Consider the following 25,016-nt stretch of genomic DNA (forward strand, 5'->3'; position numbering starts at 1 on the left):
TATGGTTAAAAACAATACGTAATTAAGTACTTTATTCTCTTGGCAAAACTTGCGTATTGGTTATACATTTTGCCCTCCTTTTTTCTGTAAAGACTAAATGAATAAATTCAGAATTTGATTGAGTACTGAAGCAAAAAGGAATAATTTTTTCACATTTAACAGATTATTCCAAAATAATACAGGTCTGTGCTTTTCATCCAGCATTAATCTAATGACTCTCACCCCTACCACAATTTTGCTGGAGAATTGCAGGTCAGTTTCTCTAGAAGATGGAAGTGCATCTTGTGCTGAAGGCAGCTGGCTTCATCTATCTGGACATGGTGGGCATCCCAGGGAACCTGACCGTACTCCTGTTCTTCTGCTACCTGCGTCTGTCTGATGGCCGGCTTCTCCCCAATGACCTCATCCTGAGCAAGCTGGCGTTTGTCTACCTGGTGGTGGTCCTGTGCCGTGGAATCCCACAGGCCTTAACTGCACTTGGCATCCAGAACCTCTTTGGGGAATATGGCTGCAAAGTGGTCATCTTCACATACCGAATAGGCCGTGCCATGTCCATCTGTATCACCTCCCTCCTCAGCTGCTACCAATGCATAGTCATCGCCCCTGGATCAACCCGGTGGACGGTGCTGAAGCAGAGCGTCCCCAGAAACATCCCCCTGATCATCTTGCTGCTCTACGGGCTGAATTTTATGGTGTGCCCTGCTGCATTTGTCTATGCTTCCCAACTCCACCATACCAGAGTACACCCTGAACTTGGAGTTCTGTATTATGGCATTCCCCGGCTTCAAGGCATTCATGGCCAATGGAGTCATGTCAATAATTCGTGATTTTGTGTTTGTAGGTATCATGGCTGGTGCAGCAATTTATAATGTCCAGATTCTGTACTACCACAGGAAGCAGATGAGGGGCATGCATGGCTCGGATCGGAACCAGAGAAAAACGGCAGAGGCGTCCAAGTCATTGCTCATGCTTGTGGCCATGTATGTCATCCTGTTTGGCCTGGACAATGTAATGTGGGTTTACACCCTCTGTGTCACCCGTGTCCACCCTGCAGTCAATGACACACGTGTCTTTTTCGCCTCCTGCTACTCTGCCCTCAGCCCAGTTTTCATCATCGCCACCAACCAAAAGTTTGCAGCCAGACTGAACTGCTATTCCCATGGCCAGGAAGAAAACATTGGGACTACAGTAACCACCGTCTCCCACATACCCGCAGGGCTTTGAAATAGGTAGCCTCAGACACTTATTCCTCTCAGTGTCTGCAGTGCAAGAAATAACTAATTTAACTAAAAATGTGGATGTGGTAAACATTGAGTAGGAAATTTCTCTAATTCTACTAGGACTGTCTTCAAAGGAACCTCGCCTTGGATAAGAGCGTCTGCTAAATGACAAATAACGTAATGTAAAGGTTCGTCACAATTTTGTTTCTCTTGTTAATTGAAACTGACACTTGAATAAAGTGCACCCAATAAAGGCTTAATGGGGTAAAGATGGTGCGGTGGGGAGGAGTGTAGGGAGAGGGCATAAAAGGTGAAGGGAGGCGGAAGAACGAGTCAGTGTGTGAGTGTGTTCAGTACCTGAAATTTGTGTGTTGCAGTTATAATAAAGAAAATGATTTGTTGTTGCAACTGCAATGATGAGCTTGGTCTACTCCTAGGAAAAACCCCACAAGCATAACAACACTAAACCACTATCTAAATTAAAACATTTGATTAGTATACTGCCCATTACTTAAATAAAAGTGGCTGGATATAACTAAGTTCGAAAACGTCATGGAAAAAAACTCAATTGCCGCAGTTGTGCCAGCAGGTATTGGACCAGATTAAACTGAAACAATGTATTTTGAAAATATACAATTACACTTTTTTTTTCTTATTCTGAAAGAGAACTATCCCCCAACATGCCTGTGGACCACTGTGCGTTATTCTGCAATATAATAGAAACATAAAACAAAACACAAACTTGTATTTTTACTAAATGCACAGAAGACCCCCAAAAAGCTTAATGTAAATTTTCTACTGAAAATGTGTATAACATGAAGGAACAAGCAATCTCTGGGATCATTTAACCAATGTAAGTTAATTATTATGCATTATTTATTCAGTAGCATAGAGCTGAAAGCAGCAGACTGGAGATGATCCCGTGTTTAGTATACAGCTACGTACTAACTCTGTGAGTTCGTTGCGATTGACTCATAATAATGATGATAATAATATAATGAAAAATATATAATGTTGACAAACTCTGAACTGTAGAAGGAAGTCTTTTTTAATATAGTTAACCCAAATGGGTTACTCTGTTCTGGTGTCTTTAGTATTTACTACTTTAAGTATAGTAATGTCTTTTTTCAATGTTACTGAACACCGGGATATTTTCATCAAGGGTTTTACACCGATTCATTATTTCTGACACTTTATCTGTATTGAATAAAATAAAAATTAAAAGGTAAAGTTAACATACATACATCACTGCGCATACAGTTTATTATAAGTAAGGTGCTTTTACTGGAAGGTTAGCCTGTTTCATGCAAGTAAAATCAATATAAACCGTGTGCTTGTAAAAAGTAAATAAAAAGGGATGTTTTATTTTGTTTATATGGATAACCTGTATATATATATATACACTCACCTAAAGGATTATTAGGAACACCTGTTCAATTTCTCATTAATGCAATTATCTAACCAACCAATCACATGGCAGTTGCTTCAATGCATTTAGGGGTGTGGTCCTGGTCAAGACAATCTCCTGAACTCCAAACTGAATGTCTGAATGGGAAAGAAAGGTGATTTAAGCAATTTTGAGCGTGGCATGGTTGTTGGTGCCAGATGGGCCGGTCTGAGTATTTCACAATCTGCTCAGTTACTGGGATTTTCACGCACAACCATTTCTAGGGTTTACAAAGAATGGTGTGAAAAGGGAAAAACATCCAGTATGCGGCAGTCCTGTGGGCGAAAATGCCTTGTTGATGCTAGAGGTCAGAGGAGAATGGGCCGACTGATTCAAGCTGATAGAAGAGCAACTTTGACTGAAATAACCACTCGTTACAACCGAGGTATGCAGCAAAGCATTTGTGAACCCACAACACGTACAACCTTGAGGCGGATGGGCTACAAAAGCAGAAGACCCCACCGGGTACCACTCATCTCCACTACAAATAGGAAAAAGAGGCTACAATTTGCACAAGCTCACCAAAATTGGACAGTTGAAGACTGGAAAACTGTTGCCTGGTCTGATGAGTCTCGATTTCTGTTGAGACATTCAGATGGTAGAGTCAGAATTTGGTGTAAACAGAATGAGAACATGGATCCATCATGCCTTGTTACCACTGTGCAGGCTGGTGGTGGTGGTGTAATGGTGTGGGGGATGTTTTCTTGGCACACTTTAGGCCCCTGAGTGCCAATTGGGCATCGTTTAAATGCCACGGCCTACCTGAGCATTGTTTCTGACCATGTCCATCCCTTTATGACCACCATGTACCCATCCTCTGATGGCTACTTCCAGCAGGATAATGCACCATGTCACAAAGGTCGAATCATTTCAAATTGGTTTCTTGAACATGACAATGAGTTCACTGTACTAAACTGGCCCCCACAGTCACCAGATCTCAACCCAATAGAGCATCTTTGGGATGTGGTGGAACGGGAGCTTCGTGCCCTGGATGTGCATCCCACAAATCTCCATCAACTGCAAGATGCTATCCTATCAATATGGGCCAACATTTCTAAAGAATGCTTTCAGCACCTTGTTGAATCAATGCCACGTAGAATTAAGGCAGTTTTGAAGGCGAAAGGGGGTCAAACACAGTATTAGTATGGTGTTCCTAATAATCCTTTAGGTGAGTGTATATAAAGTAGGTTGTTCAATCAAATCTATACACTAGCAGTTAATGTGATGTCATTGATCAAATATGCAAATTAGCACCAATGAAGCTTCAAACCTTTGTTCTATAATGTATTCCGAACCTTTGAAGGTTAAAACAGACCCTTCGGGACAGCCCTAAATTCTACAAGTCCTACAAGACTTTTGAAACAACAAGATTTTTCTAGTATAATTTCATGTCATGTACAGTGTATAGCTGGTAGATAGAAGTGTAGGTGTCTGTATAATGTAATCAATATAACGTTTAAAATACCTAATAAATGTATAATTACCTACATAATGTGTAATTACCTAAGCTATATATTTCTTTATTTAAAATACTTATTATTAAAACAAACTACTCAATATTATTTCTAGAATGTATGACTTGTGTGCTTTATCTGTGTTCCTAAGCTTTAAAGACACATAGACACAATATGCACAGGTCAAGTTGGCTGTCAAATGATGTATTGAGACATGCAATGCAGGAAGTTTCGTCTCCATGCCAAGATAACTCAATGCCGTGTATTTCTGACTGGTTGGCACAGGACAGGACAAAGAGCAATGACAAGGATACAGTACCGAGGGAGGGCAACTGTGGCAATACACAGTTGGTGAATGACCGAGAGGCTGAATTACCGATGTAAGCGACAGAACACCAGTGCCTTGTACAGGTGAATACTTAATTGAACAAATACAACCTTTGATAACTGTTAGCACATTAATAGACCATCCTCAAGCTTTCAGCAAATTAAAATATTGTTTTAACATTATTCTAAAACATGATCTGGCCTGTAGCTTAATCAGAAGTTTAGTAATTAACCACCATCTTACTAGAAGCAGCCTCCATTATGTGTAGCTCTTAATTAATCCCCAGAGTAAATGCCAAAAGCATTATTTGTGTGTAACCATCATTAAAATTAGCCTTTAGTGGCCAGATATTTTACAGCAACTTTGTGAAAAATAACCGATCACAGAATAAATATGTATTATTTACATACTAGACATACAGGCTTATGTTATTGATGTTTACGAAAGCATACACCTTGTAAATTGCAGAAGTAAATGTTTCCTCCTTGTATATTACTATATTAAAATATTGCTCTTGCCTGATACTCAGTGTCAGAATTCAATTTCTTAAAGCTGGTGTCCAGTTTGATGCTGAAGCACAGAAAATATGGAAATCAGTTGCATCCCATTTAACCCTGGCCTGTACCCAGCATCCATCTGGGCTAAGGACTGAAGTGTTGTAACTGTACATTAAAAGGTTTAAGATGAATCAAAGCTCCAAGACAATGATTTATAGAGCACTTCACTTTATGGTAGGATAAGTAGTCACAGTGAAAGGTTAGCACCCTCATACCCTTTAAAAGTCTGACAATCAAGGTAAAAAACGAAATATGTCCACACTAAAAATTACTATAGTTCATTATCATTACTCTTTTATACTATTTTAAATGTTTAAATTGATATTGGGGAAAGGGGAGTGGTTGTTATTAGAGAACACTACACAACTGACATACAGCTCTGGAAAAAATTAAGAGAACACTCCAAGTTCAGAAATCAATGTTAAGTGGTCTCTTAATTTTTTCCAGAGCTATATTTCTATGCTGCTCATGCACCAAGGCTCTTTAAATTGGATTTTTATAAGGGTACTCAAATACATTATTCAAGTCTAAACATTTGTCTCATCTAACAGGATGAATATTGTGTTATTATAGTACAGCTAATAATACAACCACAGGCAGCCCCATGATATTCCACACTATTCTCAGGAGCTTATTTAAGCCGGTGGGCATTTGGAGTACATTTCTCACAGGGTTCCCCCCTGGGTATAAAGAAAAAAATGATAGTTCACGTCACACTAGACTAGACATGTACACACACTACACTAATCATGATCTGAGGCAAGTGGGCCTCAAAAGTATTCACCTCAAAAGTATTCACCCCCCTTGGACTTTTCCACATTTGATTGTGTTACAACATGAAATCAGAATGGATTTAATCAGGATTTTTTGCCACTGATCAACACAGAAAATGTCCATAATGTCAAAGTGAAAAATATAATCAGAAAATTGTTCTACATTAATTAAAAATACAAATAATAATTTAGAAATAATAATAATAGAAAATAATTGAATGAATAAGTAATCACCCCCTCCAGTCAATATTTGGTAGAGGCACCTTTGGCAGCAATTACAGCCATGAGTCTATGTGGATAAGTCTTTACCAGCTTTGCACATCTGGACACAGCAATCTTTGCCCATTCTTCTTTGCAAAATTTCTCAAGCTCCATCAAGCTGGATGGGGACCTTGGGTGCACAGGAATTTCCAACCCTTTCCACATATTCTCGATTGGATTGAAGTCCGGGCTTTGACTGGGCCACTCCAGGACATGGACTTTTTGGTTTTTAAGCCACTCCAGTGAGGCTTTGGCTGTATTTTTGGTGTCATAGTCCTGCTAGAAGATGAATCTTCTCCCAAGTCCCAAATCTCTTGCAGACTCCAGCAGGTTTTCTTCCAGGATTTCTCTGTACTTTGCTGCATCCATTTTGCCCTCTATCTTTACAAGGTTTCCAGGCCCTGATGCAGAGAAGCATTCCCATAGCATGATGCTGCCACCACCATGCTTCACAGTAGGGATGGTGTTCTCAGGATGATGGTGTTAGGCTTGCGTCAAACATAGTGCTTATTAAAAAGCTCTATTTTGGTCTCGTAAGACCATAGAATCTTCCTCCACTTTGTCTCAATCTCCCACACACCTTCTGGCAAACTCTAGCCAAGATTTGAGTTTTTTCAACAACGGCTTTCATTTTGCCACTCTCCCATAAAGGTCACTTTTGTGAAGCACCCGGGGTATTGTAGCAGTATGCACAGTGTCACCCAACTCAGCCATGGAAGACTAACTGCTTTAGAGTTGCCATAGGCCTCTTGGTGGCCTCCCTGAGTAGTGCTCTTCTCGCCTGGATATTCTTTCTATTTTTTGAGGACAGCCTGATTTGTCAAGATTGTTAATCAGTTTGTAGGAAAACCGCTCATAGGCTGCAATATTACCCAAATGCAATTGCCATTTGTGCATAGAAGGGGCATTAGCAGATTTCCACCCCTTCCACTAGGAGTTTCCTCCTGGTCAGGTGGGCTGCCTGAATCCAGTCTGCATCCTGAGTAGGAAGACCCTCCAGTCTAGAAGGATCCACATGAATATAGAGTCTACGGCAAAAATGGAAATTCAACTGAACTACATTCTGCAAAATGTTTTGGACTCCTGCCCAAAAAGTTTGAATCCGTGGGCAAGACCACAGAGCATGCACTATAGTCCCCACTTCTGTTTGGCACTTCCAACAATCAGGGGAGTCTGGTGGGGGTCCGGTGAACCTGTGCCAGATCTTAAACTGGACAAGCCTGGTTCGCAGCTCCCTTGACATTATTTTGATTCTCTTTAGGACATTAGCCCATTCTTCTTTAGTAAATGATATAATTAACTCTTTCTCCCATACTGATTTTAATACTTAACTACATGTTTTGGACTTCTGTAGGAGCATGAAATAATAAAAAGAAGCTTTATGCCATTGTGTAGCCCACATAATACCAATAAGACGCCTTATGTTTTCAGATAAGCATCAACTTCTAATAAACCCCACTTGGTCAGAATGGATCAATTTGGTCATAATTTTATCCTAACGATGAGCGAATTTCTGACAGTATTTCCCCTCATTATAAATTAAACTGATGGGCCTGTAGTGTGTTGGGTCTTTGTCTTTTTAAAAATAAGTGAGATAAGAGCCTGTGACAGAGTGCACGGCAGAGAGTTCACTCTATATGATTCCTTAAACATATCCAGTAATAAGGGAGTTAATTCTGTAATAATTTTTATAAATTCCCCTATGAAACTCAGGTACTTAATTTATTTTTATTTTAATATGAAAGCCATAACAACTGGACAACTGTGTGTGTGTGTAAATGGAAATATGACATGCATGTTGAAATGCTAGACTGTGCCAGTGCTCTTAATAGATACTCCATCTCTGCCTACCTGGATTCAGGGAAACTACTGAATTCACCCAGGATTGGTCTAATTGAACACCTGCTTCAGATGTTTATGGCATAGCTGCACAGCACAGATTTCAAGAAGCAATTAACAAGTTACAATTTTGTCCTCAGCTTTAATTGGAAGCAGTGGGAATTGTGAGAATGTTTTCAAATTGTACAGTTGTATTTCAAAATGGAAAGAAAAATGTAATAGATACCATCAAATACAAATCTTAATCCTAAAGTCCAGTACTGTACTTATCTTTAGTTTTTTAAATATATATATATATATATATATATATATATATGAGAGAGAGAGAGAGAGAGAGAGAGACAGAGAGAGAGAGGGTCTAGTCAGTTTAAGCATTGTACAAAAATATACAATATATGTTCAGTGAATGTATTTCCCAGTAATCCCAGTTCTAGGTTTGCCTTATTTTCTTCCTAACTGTGTCCCACTGACACCACATTATACAGGTGGGATTGTGGCAGTCCAGGAATAGGGTTGGACATCACTGGCATAGCCAGTGCACCATGCATACGTGAAGATGATGGTCCTCTTGTCTATTTACTGATCCAAATTACAGCCCAGACAGATGGACCTTGATTGTAAATAGAGTCAATTGCTGAGCCCTCTGGGTCAGAGCCCCACTTGGACTGTCCCGACCACACCTCAGAGAGGGCCTCTTGTGCCTGATTGGCATATTAGTATTCATTTGAACATTAAAATCACTTAAAAACAAACATTTATTTGTTTCTATGTATTTATTATAATTTTAATGTATTATAGATAGATAGAGAAGATTATCTGATTATTTGAGATATTAAATTAGCAAAGTCTGGAACCATACTCTACTATCCCTGAGCTAACAGATAAGGGTTGTACATTTGTCCAGTGTACAGTGCTTCATTACTTCCTTTTCAAGACTAAAACTTGAAACTGGGATGACAACTTAGTAGAGCGATTAGACTATACATCAAAAGAATAGTTGCTTAGAGAACTCTACATCCAAAATAGATCAGTCAGTCCTCTATACGTCCACAAAACTTCATGGCATTATTTATATTAAAAATAGAGTGCTTGGGTCTTTATTAAACTTAATTGATAACAGTAATAAAGAGATGCAATGCCATTAGCAAAAACAAAACAAAACATGACCTTTTCACTGAGGGCTTGTGTGAGGAAACAAAGGAAAAAACATCTGTTCATATTGACAAAATATAAGCTGGCATATAATTAATATATAACTAACTGCAGTAGTTATTATTAGCTGTAATCAATCTGTCCATAGTTTTCTATTTGGGGGAGGAAAATACTACTAATTATAGCAGTTTTTGCAGCTAGATTTAGATGGACACAGGCCAAACACAAATAATTACCACTATGCCATCAGATGTCCCAGCCTACAGTAAAACACAAGTCGTTCCCCAAAGGAACGTGGATACTGCACTAACTAATACTGTTAAACCAACAGGACAGGTGTAGTAAGTACTGAAGTGAGGAAAATGACATATGTGTGTGTGTGTGTGTGTGTGTGTGTGTGTGTGTGTGTGTGTGTGTGTGTGTATGAAGGGCTGCGTTCATTGCAGATTGACTAACTAAGAACATTATCATGTCCATCACTAAGCTGAATTATTGTTTTGAATATTATTATTATATAGGACATAGGACATTTTAAAATATTCAAATCAAATGCACATCTCTACCCACAGACTGTGACCAAAATACTGTTTTGATTAAATAAAGAACAAGAATCATATGTACCACTCATACTGTGATTTCCATTAACACTCTGACTTCTGTCGAGTGTTTCAAGGTCACATTTGGAGCAGCTTTTCAATGAGACTTTTTAAAATAGAACATAAATTAACGAGCACGGAGTACACAGAATAAAGTCCCAGTATACACAATTAATTAAAACTTGGATATGGAAAGAGGATTGCAAGTTTAATTCAATAATGTGTTTTTATTAGTTTTATAATTAATTCACAAATATAGAGAGATGCAACAAATACAGACAATATCTGAAATTACCCATTGTGAAGATAAAGAACTTAATACAGCTGTGTTAACAATCAACAAATTAATCCAGCTTCATTTAAACATATCGCAATGTCTTTATGGGCTATGTAATTGCAGCAGCTGTAGAGCAGTAAAGAAAGAGTGTCCACAGACTACTGGCACATCTACCTGCAGAAACAACAACTAAGTACCAAGTCAAAAGGGCTTCTAAAACTCTTCAGTGGCTTACATAGTACACTTAGAATAGCCAGCAACCCCAAGAAGAGATGGGCAAATGCATTAATCTTGCAGCATCTTTAGCTTCCAAAACTAATGAGAAATCAAACCACACTGGGATCAGGGTACGCAAGCTGCTCACAGTTCTTATTCAGTCCTAACATCAGTCTTAAATTAAAAAAACAGGCAGATTCAATATGTGGGGAACTTGACCGAGACAGTGGAAATAGTGGTTTCTTTTGACTGAGAGTCTTGTGCAAACTTGTCACAGCGAAGCTTCCGGTTCACCTTCCTGTTGGACACGATCACAACTACCGGGCAGACAGTGGCATAGAGAGTGGAGAAGAAAACACGCACGTCATTCATGACCACTGGCACTTTCCCAATGGTAACAGTGTACGCCCAAATCAGGTTGTCAATCCCGAAAAACACAACGTACAGGGTGACCAGGGTGACCACAGTCTTAGCCGCCCGATTCTCGGCCGATGAGCCCTGACTCTGGACAGAGCTGCAGATTCCCTTCGCTCTCTGATGATGCTGGTAGAGAATGAGCAGGATATAGAGGCTGGAGAGCACCATGAGAAGGATGAAGCATGTGTCCCGGGCAAGGTACATGACTCCGATGGCAAAGTAGGACTCCTCACTAGGATACTCAACCAGGCAGTAGCCCAGGTTGAGTGTGAGTGCACTGAACGTGACATTATGGATCTGGTTGGTGTAGAGGATGCTGGAGTAGGAAGTACCCCCATCTAGAAGCCAGAAGAGGAGGCTGAGGGGCAGCAGGCAGCGCGAGAGCCAAGGCTTCAGGCTGTACAGACGGGAGGAGGAGGGGGCGATGGTGACACCCTGGTAGGCGCTCAGCAGGAAGGTAAGGCAGATGGACATGGCACGGGTTGTGCGGTAGGTGAAGATGAGGAATTTGCATGTGGCCGTGTTATAGGAGCCTCTGTAGTCCAACGCAGAGAGGCTCTGAGGGATGCCCCGGGTCAGGATCAGTACCAGGTTGACGAAAACCAGCTGGGAGACGATGATGTCGGCAGGCAGGAGCCGGCGCTCAGCCCGGGCGATGTGGACAAATACCAGCAGTACGGCGAGGTTGGCCGGGATACCGATCGTATTCTGGGCCAGTGTGATGATCGCCTTCAGTAATTCCCGCAGATCCATCGCGAACTCTCAGATCCCTGTAGTAGCCCTCTCTCTGTACAGTCCTTAGCAGCCTCCTATTGAATGGCTTATTTAAATATGAAAAGGACTTCCATCTCAGGATATAGACATAACCTCATACAAGACTGAAATCAAACCTTGAAAAGAAGTGATGGCAAATCTATTCAGTTTCTATAAAAGAAGATAAAACACAGTCTATTTTTAGGTAAAGCAACTACCCTACTACTCATGCTTCTATACTACAAAACACCAGTTGTTCATTTTTACAGGTTTAAAATGTTTCTTCATAGTTAGTGATCTATGAAATTTGATATCTAAAAGAAGAAAATGTTGCATGACTAAGATTTTGAAATTCAAATTCACTGCAACTTACAAGCATCTTTATACATTAAAAAAAAACTTCCCTGGTGACTGGCTTGAATGCTATAGAAATGCTCGTAAAATAGACAATATTTTATGTTCTGAATATCTTAATGTTCTTGACCATGTCTAACAGACTGCACATACATACCTCAGTGTATAGCTGATCATACAGCAGCACAGTGCATCATCTGTATTTAAAGAGTATTGTACACCAGGGAAATGGAACCCCCAATTATATTAATATATACCCTGAAGAATATTAATTTAATTCGCAGTCATTAAAATCAGTAGAATAGTAATAGGGTAACAAATTATACAGGGGAAATTATTTCAAGTAAAGTCTCAGAAAAGACAAAACAACACTTTAAATATTAGTTTTCTGATATGCCAATGTGACTTTTTAATATATATTATGTATTGGTGTAGCTTGTGCTTATGCTAAACTTTGCTTACATGTGATATGAAAATAATAAAGAAATGGACTGTCCTTTTTCTCTTTTGTCTATTTTTGCTAAATGAGTAATATGGTTTTAAAGCTAAAGTGTTCATTTTCATTCAATTAAAAGAAAATATGTTGTTAATATATACACTACCGGTCAAAATGTTTAGAACACCTACATTTCTCCAGTTTGTATTGAAATTTACGCAGTTTAATGTCTCAATGTACTCAATTAAAGCATAGAACAAATAAACAATTGGAGATAAAAATTTATAATGGAATTGTTTTGTTTCATCAAAGTAGCCACCTTTTGCAGATATAACAGCAGAACACACTCGTGGCATTCTTTCTACAATGGAAATCAAATATTGTTCGGAAAGTTCTTCCCAACACTATTGTAGAAGTTCCCACAAAGTTCCCACAACTTGTAGGTTGCTTTGCTTTCATCCTTCTGTCCAGTTCATCCCAAACCAGCTCGATGGGGTTTAAGTCTGGAGACTGTGCTGGCCATTCCATCATTTGAAGCCTACCATCTTGTTCTTTTCTTCTAAGGTAGTTCTGACATAGCCTGGAGGTATGTTTTGGGTCATTATCTTGCTGTATAACAGAGGGTATTTCATGGCGCTGCAAAATGCTGTGGTAGCTGTTTTGGTTCAGGGTGGCACTCACTATGTGCAAGTCGACGACTCTGGATCCAGCTAAAGAGCCCCAGACCATCAAGCTTCCTCCTCCATGTTTGACAGTTGGTGTCACACACTGAGGAACCATCCTTTCGCCTACTCGCCAGCATACAAAAACCTTCTTCCAGTCTTCAGTAGTCCACTGGCGGTGCTTCATGGCCCAGGCAAGCCTCTTTTTCTTATTTTGCCATCTTAGCAATGGCCTTCTTACTGTCACTCGACCTGTCAAACCTGCAGCTCGAAGTCTTCTCTTCACAGTTGAAACTAAGACTTGCTTACTTCGACCAGTGTTCAGCTGTGCTTGAAGCTGTTGTCCTGTGTATCATGCAAGCTGTTGACTCTCAGAAACTTGTCTTCTGATTCTGTTGTGGCTTTGACCGCCAGACCTCTTCCTGTCAGAGTTTCCTCCAGTTTCTAAGTGCCTTTTGATGGTGTAGGAAACTGTACTCACTGACACCTTGGCTTTCTTTGCAATTTATTTAAAGGAAAGACCATTATAAAGGTTATAATGGTCTGTCTGTCTTCCTTTGTTAATTGCCTTTTTCTCTCCATTATGATAGCAATATACTACTTCCAAATAATCCTTAAGAGGGTGTAGTAACAGTCTGTTCTAGCACTGCTTTTATACAGACAGAGGGTTTGTAAGTAATCATCAAAAGTTGGGACACCTGTAGGAATTGTTAGCTTCAACTTTCAAGGCTTAATTTACTTCCATTGCTGCAGATCAGCTGTAAGTTTAAAACCCATTACTTGTTCCCTGATAAAGGCTTTTTTTATATAACTCTGAAATGTACATTATTTTTCAGTTTTTGGTAACCTAAACGTTTTTGTAACCTCTGGTAGTTTACCACTTACCTTTGTATCATTTCAAGGTATTCACTGGAATTGAACTGCTTAAACTTCAGTAAAAACTGGAAAAATGGGGGTGTACTAAAACTTTTGACTTTTAAAGGTAGTATCGGGGGCGGACAAATCACGTCTATATGTGGTAGTCCAGTGGGCTAGCAAAAGGTAAACTATGGTAGCCCACCACAGATTTTGGTAACCCACATTTTTCATTTCCATTTAATGTTCCAATAAATAAATTGTAGATTTCAAGGTGGTAAAAGGTTCAGAACAGAAAAACACAAACACTCCAAAGTACATAAACTATAAACGATTTTTGTTTTGTTGAAACATTCTACATTTAAAATGTCATATAAACTTGACAACAACATACCCCTGACAGAAAAATTATAAATCAAATGAAAGTAATATGTTATGCATAGATAAAAAGGCCTGTGTATTGCTTGGTCTGCCCTACATACATTTTGTTAAACTAAAATACAAGCTTTTTCAAAACAAATTATACTGTTTTGTAAGTTTCATTGCAAAATAAAATAAGTGCTTTAAATCTTTATTTTCAATTAGACAGAGGTCTATCCAAGGTTCATCATCAAATTGCATAGGCTTGGCATAGGCATAGTCAGTGTCATTGACAAATTTGTTGCGAATGAGAGTCGGGGGGAGTGGCAAGAACAAGGGCACATTTCTTTCAATGTTCACTCATTTGTTTTGCCAACCAATTGAATATGGAAACTCTGGGTCCATGTATTTTCAAAAAGTAGCCAACGTCATTTCAACAACACCATAACACCAAACATCTGTGAATGTTAGAACAGTAGACCTAGTAGTAGATCATAAAGTAATTAAATTTGGCATAGTTTTATTTCTGATGCATTGGACTCACGTCAGTGTTAATAAGTTAAGGACTCAGATAAATGCTCTCCTTCTCAATGTCAGCACTCATCCCTACATAGACTACTTACTGTTACCCTACAGTTAATAAAATACATCACGTTACTGCAAACGTTCCCTTTCCACCCCCAGAATACAAAGACTGCAAGTGATCTTCAAAAACACATACAATGGTCGAGTTTACCTGTGTTTTGACATAACTGGAGACAATGTGCTCGAGTCACAGATGAGATGCCCCTCTCCCTCTCGGGGTTTACATGGTTTAAGTTTATTGCAGTCGGGACAAGCTGCTGTTTCCCAGACGTCATGCAGATTCATAGCGAATGAGTGAATTAATATGTAAATGATCTCTACGTACAGCCTCGCGCTGTGGCAGGGACATCAGAACAGGTTTACATGCTCGACAACAATACTGGAGACACTGGCTGTATTCAAAACCGCATCATACACATACTACATACAAGCATTTCAACATTACTGAAGTGTTGTTATGTAGTGCGTGTAGTTTGCAATTTCGAATACAGCCACTGGCATAATCAAATCCATAGTCGTCATGTGACAGCTTGTTCAAATTAAATAGTTTTTCACGTCACTGATGGAGCAGCAAGCCATGAATATAAATGTTTTATTAGGATTACAACACGATGTACACTACTGAACAGCGCACAACAATACAGAACGCATAATGATTAATTAACCTGAAATACACCATTGCAAACCACGAAACGTCCTTTCGCAACTTACTTACTTTACCTTGAAACCTACAAATATTATATATATATATATATATATATATATATATATATATATATATATATATATATATATATATATGATTATGTCCATAGCATTTGCATGTTTTACCCCATGGTTTTGTCATTGTTAGACATTTACTGGAGTATTGTGGATTGACCAATTTTTTTGGCCACAAAACTGATTCTCCTGATTTTAAGTTAGTTTGTAATAAATTTGCCTTACCTTTACTTTATGTTATTTATTTTATGCAGTTTTAACGTTTCAGTTGGATCTTCTGCAATGTAGACAACTACACAAACACCATCCTGCAAGCCAAACCTATTGGAATAACCAATCACAGCTCTGTGTTCAGTATAAAGCCCTCCCCCATAGGCCTAAGAGCCAATCACAACTCACATTCAACACAGAACTTGCCCCCATGTGTTGCGTCAATCAAGACCAGAAATGTATAAACAATATTGTTTCATAGTTGTGGGAGTCCCGCGGGCTTTGGGACGTTACAGTTTGGTAGTCCAGTCCCAATTTTTGGTAGTCCCGGCATCCTTGAGTGTGTGTGTATATGTATATATATATATATATATATATAAATTAGGGGTGTAACGTATGAGCCGAGCAGGCACTCGACGGCATTTCCACGTTGTTTCGTGGTTGAAATCTAGTTGCGACGTGGATCAACAAGAATACAACTGCTCAAACAAATGTATTTCCCCAGACAGTACATTTTTCATGGGTATATTTTGAGTGACACAGTAAAAAATGCGCAAAATTCCCCTTAATAAATAAAACATATATATATATATATATATATATATATATATATATATATATATATATATATATATATATATATATATACAGCAGACATATATATCTGTTAATATACATACATAAATACACATATATCTTTATGTATGTGTGTGTGTGTATATATATATATATATAATGGTACTCTATGACAAACCGCCTAGCTGACGAATCAGAGTCGGAAAGGGTCAAGTAATCAGCCAATTAGATGAAAGCGGGAAAGACTAAACTTGAACAGCTTGGGAAGAACCTCTATTTTAACTGCACTGGCTGTACACTCCAAAAAACGTAGGGTTATTTATTTAACCCAATAGCTGGGTTAAACATATTGGGTCGTTGTGTTGGGTTATTCCTATCGTTTTCTGGGTTGTTTCTATAATAAGGCACCCAGTTGGGTTAAAACTGGTCTTGCAAGGACATTTTAAATTTCAACGGTCGACCAGTGCCACCGCCAACAGATGAAACAGAGGTAAGTTAATAATATTACGTTATATTTTAACGCATTTCATTTTCTTTAGCAACATAGAATAATAGCTGATTAATTAAATAATTAAATTTACCCTTCCGAGTAATTTTGGGTCTGCTATTGCTGTTCACTTGGCTACCGACACCAATACTTGCTATAAAGCCAGCCTATTTGAAACTGTAGCATAGAAACTATTAATTGGGATGCTCCCCTCACTTTCTGTGTTCATCCCGACCATTTGGAAATCATACATAATATTTCATATTACGGACGTAGCTGTGTTTGTTACTTTAGTCACTTTCACTGGTTACACGTGATGTTCATGTTTATTGTGAGAACAAAAAAGGGAATTGACATTGGTTACTTGTTCATGCAGTAAGTTAAATACTGCATGTAAACTGTTGTGTGAACGGGACAGTTTGTCACACCTGTTATTAAATATGGTTGTCAATCCCAAACACTGACCGTGTGAACGTAGCCAATAAGGTCAACTAGTTAAATATATTACAGATCAAACAACTTTTTGGGGTAAACTATCCCTTTAACTTAATTATGTTGGTGCTGGAACCCATATTGTGTTTGTTCTGAATAGTTCAGCTTCTTCTTTGATACCCCTGGCTTAAGTTGTTGTGATATTAATCACTCTGGTGCTCTGTGATTCATGCAGATTCACATGTGAGTGAGGCAATAATAATAGTACCAATAATACTAGGATGGTTAAAGCAACATTTTATAACCTTGCTACCCAATGCATTGGGTTAAAATGACTCAACAATGGGTCGGTGCTATATCAACCCACCATTGGGCTATGTGTTGGGTCATTTTTAACCCAACTGATTTTAGTGAGTATGGAGTAAGGATTTCTCATGTAAGAGTGTATATATATATATATATATATATATATATATATATATATATATATATATATATATATATATATATATGTGTAGGCTATTGAAAGGGTCTTTGCTGCTTAAATGTTTAACTGCTATATACTGTAGAAAATGATGAAGGTATATAATTAGAATTTAACCACATTCCTCTAAAGGAAAAATATTTGTGAGTTTTGTTAATTTAAATAAGTCATTAAAGGCTAGTTTTACTAGCAAAATATTTCAGTGCAGGATAACAAAATTGTGTTGTGTGTGCATTAATCAAATGTATTATCAAAATAGTAACTACAATTAAAATATTTTATCAGTGACCGTTGATGAAATTTGAAAAATGTCGGTGCATATTTTGTTTGTTTTTGTTTTTTACTTCAACTTTAATTCAACTGGAGACCTGTATAAAATTGGAAAAAATGTAGGTGTGTATAAAAGTGCTTTTTTATAGCATTTTTAAAATCTGTTTTTCAGGTTTAATATACAGTGTAGAAATTCTACACAAATAATGTGATAATAGTACTATGACACATTTTGTGTTATTTTCTACACAATATGTGCAGGGTACATGAAAATAAAGTAATTTCAGCCAACAAAAAAACGATGTTTGGAGTTGTACAATGTTTTTTCCTCTACTGTTTTTGTATAGTTAACACAAAGAAAGTGTATTTTAGTTGTTTTCTTATATTCTCCCCTGTAGCATTATGTTGGGTGTATTTTGATAAGAGCATTTTAGCTCTGAGCTGAAGCACTGATCTAAAGAAGACCTCTCCCCCCCAAAGTTATCAGATTTCCTTAACTCATCAGCTGGGAACTGGTTTACATCAAAAGTCTGGGAGGATGGCACCGAGAATAGGCCAAAAAACTCTTTGAAATGGACGAGAGCCGAAATCCAAACACAGAGCTATGAACCCGGGCCAACCGGCATTTCCAAAAGATGGCATGGATTGACATCAGTCATAAATCAAGTCCCCCTCCAATAGGACACTGGGGGGGAAACCGAAATCCAATCTCAAAAACTCAAGAACCAATCACCTATTGATCTGACGGATGTATAAAGAACAGCGCATGGTCTCTCTCACTCTCTCTCTCTCACCTGAACCAGTAACTCGCTGCCACAGCTCAACCTGTAGCTCTGTTGCCCAAACCGGAACCAGAAACCAACCAAGTCTTTGCCGGCAACAGAAGAGTTAAACTGGGAGAAGGAGATTGAGCCGTACGAATCATTATTTAAAGGACTTTATTAAATAAAGAACTTTACAGACTGCGCATGCCCGCCTGTGCCCACCTGATCAGTGGAGTTTTACAGCTGGACAATTGACTAAGTCGACTGTATACGAAAGTGTCAGTCATTTAAATAGCTATTTGAGTTTTAAGAAACTTGACCCTTGGAACGAACAGGGCCCTGCTTTCCTCAAAGACTTTGTCTTCAAGTAACTACGGTGGAAACCCGCTTACAAAGAAATTTTGTGCACAACCTTGGAGCCTTCAAACCAGTTGAAAATCTGTTTGGAAAAGACTCTACATTTGCGAAACCCCAACTTCCAGGTGCATCGACTGAGTGGAAGTTCTTGGACAAAGCCGAACTGGACTGCCTTTGTTCCAAACCACACGGACCTCGTGCCGTGTGCTGTTATCTGAGCCCGAAGCCAGAGAGGCCTCTCTGCGACGAAGTTCAGATAAGTTTAACAGTTTGGAGTTTGTGATTCATGACATTTGAGAAATCAATTAGAAATGTTAATCTGTGATTTTCTTAAATATAAATGTGTGTTGCATTAAACTGTTTTGTTGATAATTTTAGAAATAAAATCTGTCAACGCCGAGAAATATCTTCTCATTCCTGTTTAACTGTTTAGTCTGAAATTGACACAAGTTAATAGACACCAGATTATAGGTGGCCCTGCCTATCCTTAATCATTGGATAATAATCAGTTAAGGGAAATTGTGGTAACAAGTAATGATAGGATCTTTCTCGGCACCTAAACGTAAAATGAGACTGATATATATATATATAACAAGAAGTTACCTGACATAAATACTAACCTGCGTAGTTATTTAATGTCCGACTAACAATACTAATGAGAGACTCACCTTCGTCTTACTAACCGGTATTGTAGTCAATGTGTTTATAACCTTTTTTGTTTAACGATTTGTGTGTTATCATATGCGATCCCATGGTCTTTGATTTGGTCACGGAAGTGATTTGTCTCTGATTTCTTGATCTAGAGTTGAATTTTAATAAGTTTTTCCCTTTTGTATAATTAGTGTAGTGCTACATTTAGTCTTTGTTTTTGAATAAATTTGACAATTTATATCCTTGGAATTGGTGTCTGCGTCCAATTATTACAGAAATTGAGTTCTACAAGATTCCAGGATTCGTGATAAGGTGATACTATAAATTCACTTCTTTAATTGAAATGTATAAGTGTACCTTACGCTACACCCCCCAGATTTACTCTCTGTCATCACTCACTCTCTCTTTCTGTTGTTGTTTGCATTTGCTGATTAAATTGATGTTGAAGGAATGTTGACAATTCGACATTGATTCCATTTGCAAATCCAACCAATTTGCAACTAAATTTCAATACATTAGATTACATTATAAACAACATTGTTTCAACGTCATATTTCAACGTTGAATATACATTGAAAATTGATTGGATTTGCAAATGGAATCGACGTTGAATTTTCAACGGTGAATCAACGTAGATGATTCAACGTCGAATCCATTTGCAAATACAACCAATTTTCAATGACATTTCAACGTTGCCTATCTAACCTGGAATCAACATAGATTATTTGAAGTTGATCCAACGTTGAAAATTCCACATCGATTCCATTTGCAAATCCAATCCATTTTCAATGTATATTCAACGTTGAAATATGACGTTGAAACAACATTGTTTCTAATGTATTTTGCCTGCTGGGAGATTTTCATGGTATGATAACCGTCATAAAAAATATCACGGTATTATGTTATCACGGTATTATGGTGTATTGCTAATATTATTAGAAATTAATGTTGTAATGCATTAAATATGCAATTAGGTCTAAAAATTTTAATAATAGGCTGGTCAGTCCGAATTCCGCGTTTGTCAAATTCCCATTTATTTGTGGAGCAACTTAATTGAATAGAAGTACTCCGCTGCTTGTGCAATGTTGAAGCCATCCAACCCCTTTGCACAACTTGCTATTCTCATCAACCTTGTCACCTTTTCCTTAGTGAGGTGGCTCTCCTCAGGGCTGTGTTTATGCTGTTCTGGAGCGAGAATCCACGCTCTGCAGGCACACTGGACACAGGGATTGTGCTGCAGTCTTTCCCAGCTTTGCCCAGTCGGGATAGGTTCCCCTAATTCCCTGATGACCATTTCAGGGCTGCCACCTGGACCCGCAATCCTGGGACACTGAGGCAGGACGGGGTTCGAAATTAGCTGCTAAATTTAAATCAATGAACGTGTTAATTATCCCTACATGTTCGCTAAAATTAATCAGGTTTCTAAATGACTGACTGTGCAACATATCATTGTGATGATCAGTTCAACATCCCACCTCCGAACCGCTGAGCAACGTTACTGATTGGGAGAGTAATTGCAGGTTATGGCAATTGTTAATACATTTTAACAAACAGAAACTAAACTACCTTAATGTATTACTGTCTGCATATTAACAAATGAAATGTTATTATGATTAATAATAATGAAATCCATAAAAAGTATATTGTAAATATATTATATACATTACTAGTAGTAGTATACTGTAGAAGCCGTGTTGGAAATAATTGGAAAAGTTGTTGAGATAAAGCAAATAGAACTTCAATAACAAGCTAGTTTGGAAGCACCACGTCAGGGAATTCCTTCAGTGAGAACTTAGTGTTTACAAACATGAGTGCAGCTTTATTGGAAGATGGCCTAGAATGTTGTGGCCGTTCACCCAATCAGAAGGTACAAGTGCAAGTCTGTTTATCTGTCTTCCCATTGAGAGGTGTTGGATCCAAAAACCAGATGTCTGGCTTTGATGTGCACCAGGAAGATTCGATCCCACGGTTGTCATTTAACAACTGTCAATCAATCATTAACAAAAACAGTGCCAGCCTATCTGGAGAAACGATTAAGTCCACAAACAGATTTTCAACAAACAGCTGTAGGCTATTTCGGCACTGTGTGATATTTTATTACTAACAGGAATTTCTAACAAATGAACTTTGTTGACCTTTTGCTTAGCCTGATAAAGCTAATTTGCTCAGTCTGTATACAAGTTATTTCTAAATCTAGTATTAATATAAAACATTATATAATTATCACAAAACACTTTCTTCAACTTTCCTGTACAGAGTCTTCAATACCATTATTTGCCATGCATGATAATTAAGCACTATTATTTATTTGAGCGAAGGTGCAGGAGCTAATTATCAGTTTAATTTCTATCATTTAAGGAGTCTGTCTCAAAAGTGTGCCATGATTACAACAGCGCTCCACTGCATATTAATAAAATAAAATAAAATAAAAAGTGTATATGTCATCCAGCTCTGCTGTATCTGATGTTGTGGACTGTGGGGGTGAACTGTCGTCCACATCAGCACTTTCACACGAAACAACCGACCCAGTAACATCACTTTCACTGTCATCTGCCATTGAGCTCCAGTGGTTTAAATCAGTGAAATACCTGGTCTGACATCACACACTCTCGTTCTTCTGGGTCAGAGTTTATTTTTTTAAATCAGTCTAACAAAAAAAATGTTTTTTTTCCATTTTATAAGCAACTGATGTTAATGAAACATTCAGGGCATATTTTGAAAGTATAGGTAGGTACAACTTTAATGCAATACCCTGAATGAGAAAATGGCAACAGTAAGAGAAATGTCTGTTTTTACAACCAAGGTGCACCATGAAACCGTTACATCCCTAATATATACAGTGAGGGAAAAAAAGTATTTGATCCCCTGCTGATTGTGAACGTTTGCCCACTGACAAAGAAATGATCAGTCTATAATTTTAATGGTAGGTGTATTTTAACAGTGAGAGACAGAATAACAACAACAACAAACAAAAAACAACAAACAACAAAAAAATCCAGAAAAACGCATTTCAAAAAAGTTATAAATTGATGTTAATGAGGGAAATAAGTATTTGACCCCTTCGACTTAGTACTTGGTGGCAAAACCCTTATGGCAATCACAGAGGTCAGACGTTTCTTGTAGTTGGCCACCAGATTTACACACATCTCAGGAGGGATTTTGTCCTACTCCTCTTTGCAGATCCTCTCCAAGTCATTAAGGTTTCGAGGCTGACGTTTGGCAACTCGTACCTTCAGCTCCCTCCACAGATTTTCTATGGGATTAAGGTCTGGAAACTGGCTAGGCCACTCCAGGACCTTAATGTGCTTCTTCTTGAGCCACTCCTTTGTTGCCTTGGCTGTGTGTTTTGGGTCATTGTCATGCTGGAATACCCATCCACGACCCATTTTCAATGCCCTGGCTGAGGGAAGGAGGTTCTCACCCAAGATTTGACGGTACATGGCCCCGTCCATCGTCCCTTTGATGCGGTGCAGTTGTCCTGTCCCCTTAGCAGAAAAACACCTCCAAAGCATAATGTTTCCACCTCCATGTTTGACGGTGGGGGTGGTGTTCTTGGGGTCATTCCTCCTCCTCCAAACACGGCGAGTTGAGTTGATGCCAAAGAGCTCGATTTTGGTCTCATCTGACCACAACACTTTCACCCAGTTCTCCTCTGAATCATTCAGATGTTCACTGGCAAACTTCAGACGGGCCTGTACATGTGCTTTCTTGAGCAGTGGGACCTTGCGGGCGCTGCAGGATTTCAGTCCTTCACGGCGTAGTGTGTTACCAATTGTTTTTTTGGTGACATAGGTCCAGCTGCCTTGAGATCATTAACAAGATCCTCCCGTGTAGTTCTGGGCTGATTCCTCACCGTTCTCATGATCATTGAAACTCCACGAGGTGAGATCTTGTATGGAGCCCCAGACCGAGGGAGACTGACAGTTATTTTGTGTTTCTTCCATTTGCGAATAATCGCACCAACTGTTGTCACCTTCTCACCAAGCTGCTTGGCGATGGTCTTGTAGCCCATTCCAGCCTTGTGTAGGTCTACAATCTTGTCCCTGACATCCTTGGACAGCTCTTTGGTCTTGGCCATGGTGGAGAGTTTGGAATCTGATTGTTTGATTGCTTCTGTGGACAGGTGTCTTTTATACAGGTAACGAGCTGAGATTAGGAGCACTCCCTTTAAGAGAGTGCTCCTAATCTCAGCTCGTTACCTGTATAAAAGACACCTGGGAGCCAGAAATCTTGCTGATTGATAGGGGAACAAATACTTATTTCCCTCATTAACATGCAAATCAATTTATAACTTTTTTGAAATGCGTTTTTCTGGATTTCTTTGTTGTTATTCTGTCTCTCACTGTTAAAATACACCTACCATTAAAATTATAGACTGATCATTTATTTGTCAGTGGGCAAATGTACAAAATCAGCAGGGGATCAAATACTTTTTTCCCCCACTGTATGTACATGTATATAGGTGCTAGGGGGATAGCATGACATCCATGCACTTGGAGAAAGTGTGTTGGGCTAGCGACATGCCGAAGGGGTGAACAGCAAACTCATATGCTCGGCCTTCAAAGGTGAAGCGGAGTAAATTACTGTGCGCCTGTGCAATGGGGATGTGAAAGTAAGTGTCTTTCAGATCCACTGTGATGAACCAGTCACCGGACTTGATGGTCTGTGACATGCACAGGGTGAGCATCTTGAAGTGCAACACCTTGAGGTGGCGCTTCAGGCGCCTCAGATCCAAGATGGATAGAATCACTTGTGCTGCCCCAGAGAGGGCATTTCGTGGAATGCTCATTTCTCCAAGAGAGATTTCAGTCTGAACTGGAACGGGTCCCTCACGCCAACACCGGGTCTGAAACTGTAGGGAGTACCTAACTCTTATAGTTTGGAGCTCCTATAGTCCTGGGTGCAGAGTTGCTGGGGTGTGTATGGGTGTGCAAGATGCTTCTGGAACGCCGAAGAGCCACAGCGCAGGAGGGGGAGGGGGCGGAGGTTCCGCAAGCTGTACTCCTGGCACATGCTGTGCCGGACTGCCGGGGGTCAGGCCAGCAAGCCCTGCCTGCCGGAAATGCAATGGCAGAGATCGGCTAGGGGCCAGGCTACTGCCTGGCAGCCAAGGTCAGGGGGCCTCCCTGTCCATCTCAGGTGCCCACCTTGCCTCTGACAGCTAGACCTGGTGGCGTGCCACCACAATGGCTGCCAAGGAGCGCCCAGTTGCCCTTCAGCTGTAACGCATCACAGTGACCAGCAGGTCGGCTGCTGCCGCTATCTAAGTGGATTTGTCTAGGGCCTCAGCCAGCTGGGCCAGGTAGAGGGCCAGCAAGCTCTCTGTATTAAGACACTGCCTGTTGGGGCAGGCCGGGTCATGAAACTCCACAGACAGCGTGGGGGAAGTCCACCAGGCCCACTTCAGCCTGGGTTCTGGTGTAGGCCTCTCCCGCCAGAGCCTATGCGGGGGCCATCGCCGGGTGGTCCCAGGTGGCTCTCAATTCGTCCAGGAGGTCCGGTAGCAGTGGGAGCTGCAGTGTG

The 25,016-nt window shown here is 39.4% G+C and overlaps 2 protein-coding genes across 2 annotated transcripts; one reads left to right on the top strand and one right to left on the bottom strand.

The window, feature by feature from the left end:
* Window positions 1–269: 269 nt before the first annotated feature.
* Window positions 270–1,224, top strand: LOC136750517 (olfactory receptor class A-like protein 1). The gene is made up of 2 exons (XM_066705675.1): window positions 270–692; window positions 877–1,224. Exons 1-2 carry the CDS (start codon window positions 270–272, stop codon window positions 1,222–1,224), a joined length of 771 nt encoding a protein of 256 aa, XP_066561772.1.
* A 9,094-nt stretch (window positions 1,225–10,318) lies between these two features.
* Window positions 10,319–11,290, bottom strand: LOC136750518 (olfactory receptor class A-like protein 1). The gene has a single exon (XM_066705676.1). It carries the CDS (start codon window positions 11,288–11,290, stop codon window positions 10,319–10,321), a length of 972 nt encoding a protein of 323 aa, XP_066561773.1.
* Window positions 11,291–25,016: the final 13,726 nt, after the last annotated feature.

This window comes from Amia ocellicauda, chromosome 5, assembly GCF_036373705.1.
Source record: "Amia ocellicauda isolate fAmiCal2 chromosome 5, fAmiCal2.hap1, whole genome shotgun sequence".
Lineage (NCBI taxonomy): Eukaryota > Metazoa > Chordata > Actinopteri > Amiiformes > Amiidae > Amia > Amia ocellicauda.

Coding starts and splice junctions, on each gene's coding strand:
- LOC136750517 (XM_066705675.1), top strand. CDS start 270: ATGGAAGTGCATCTTGTGCTGAAGGCAGCTGGCTTCATCTATCTGGAC. Junction 693..876: donor TCTACGGGCTGAATTTTATG/GTGTGCCCTGCT, acceptor TATAATGTCCAG/ATTCTGTACTACCACAGGAA.
- LOC136750518 (XM_066705676.1), bottom strand. CDS start 11,290: ATGGATCTGCGGGAATTACTGAAGGCGATCATCACACTGGCCCAGAAT.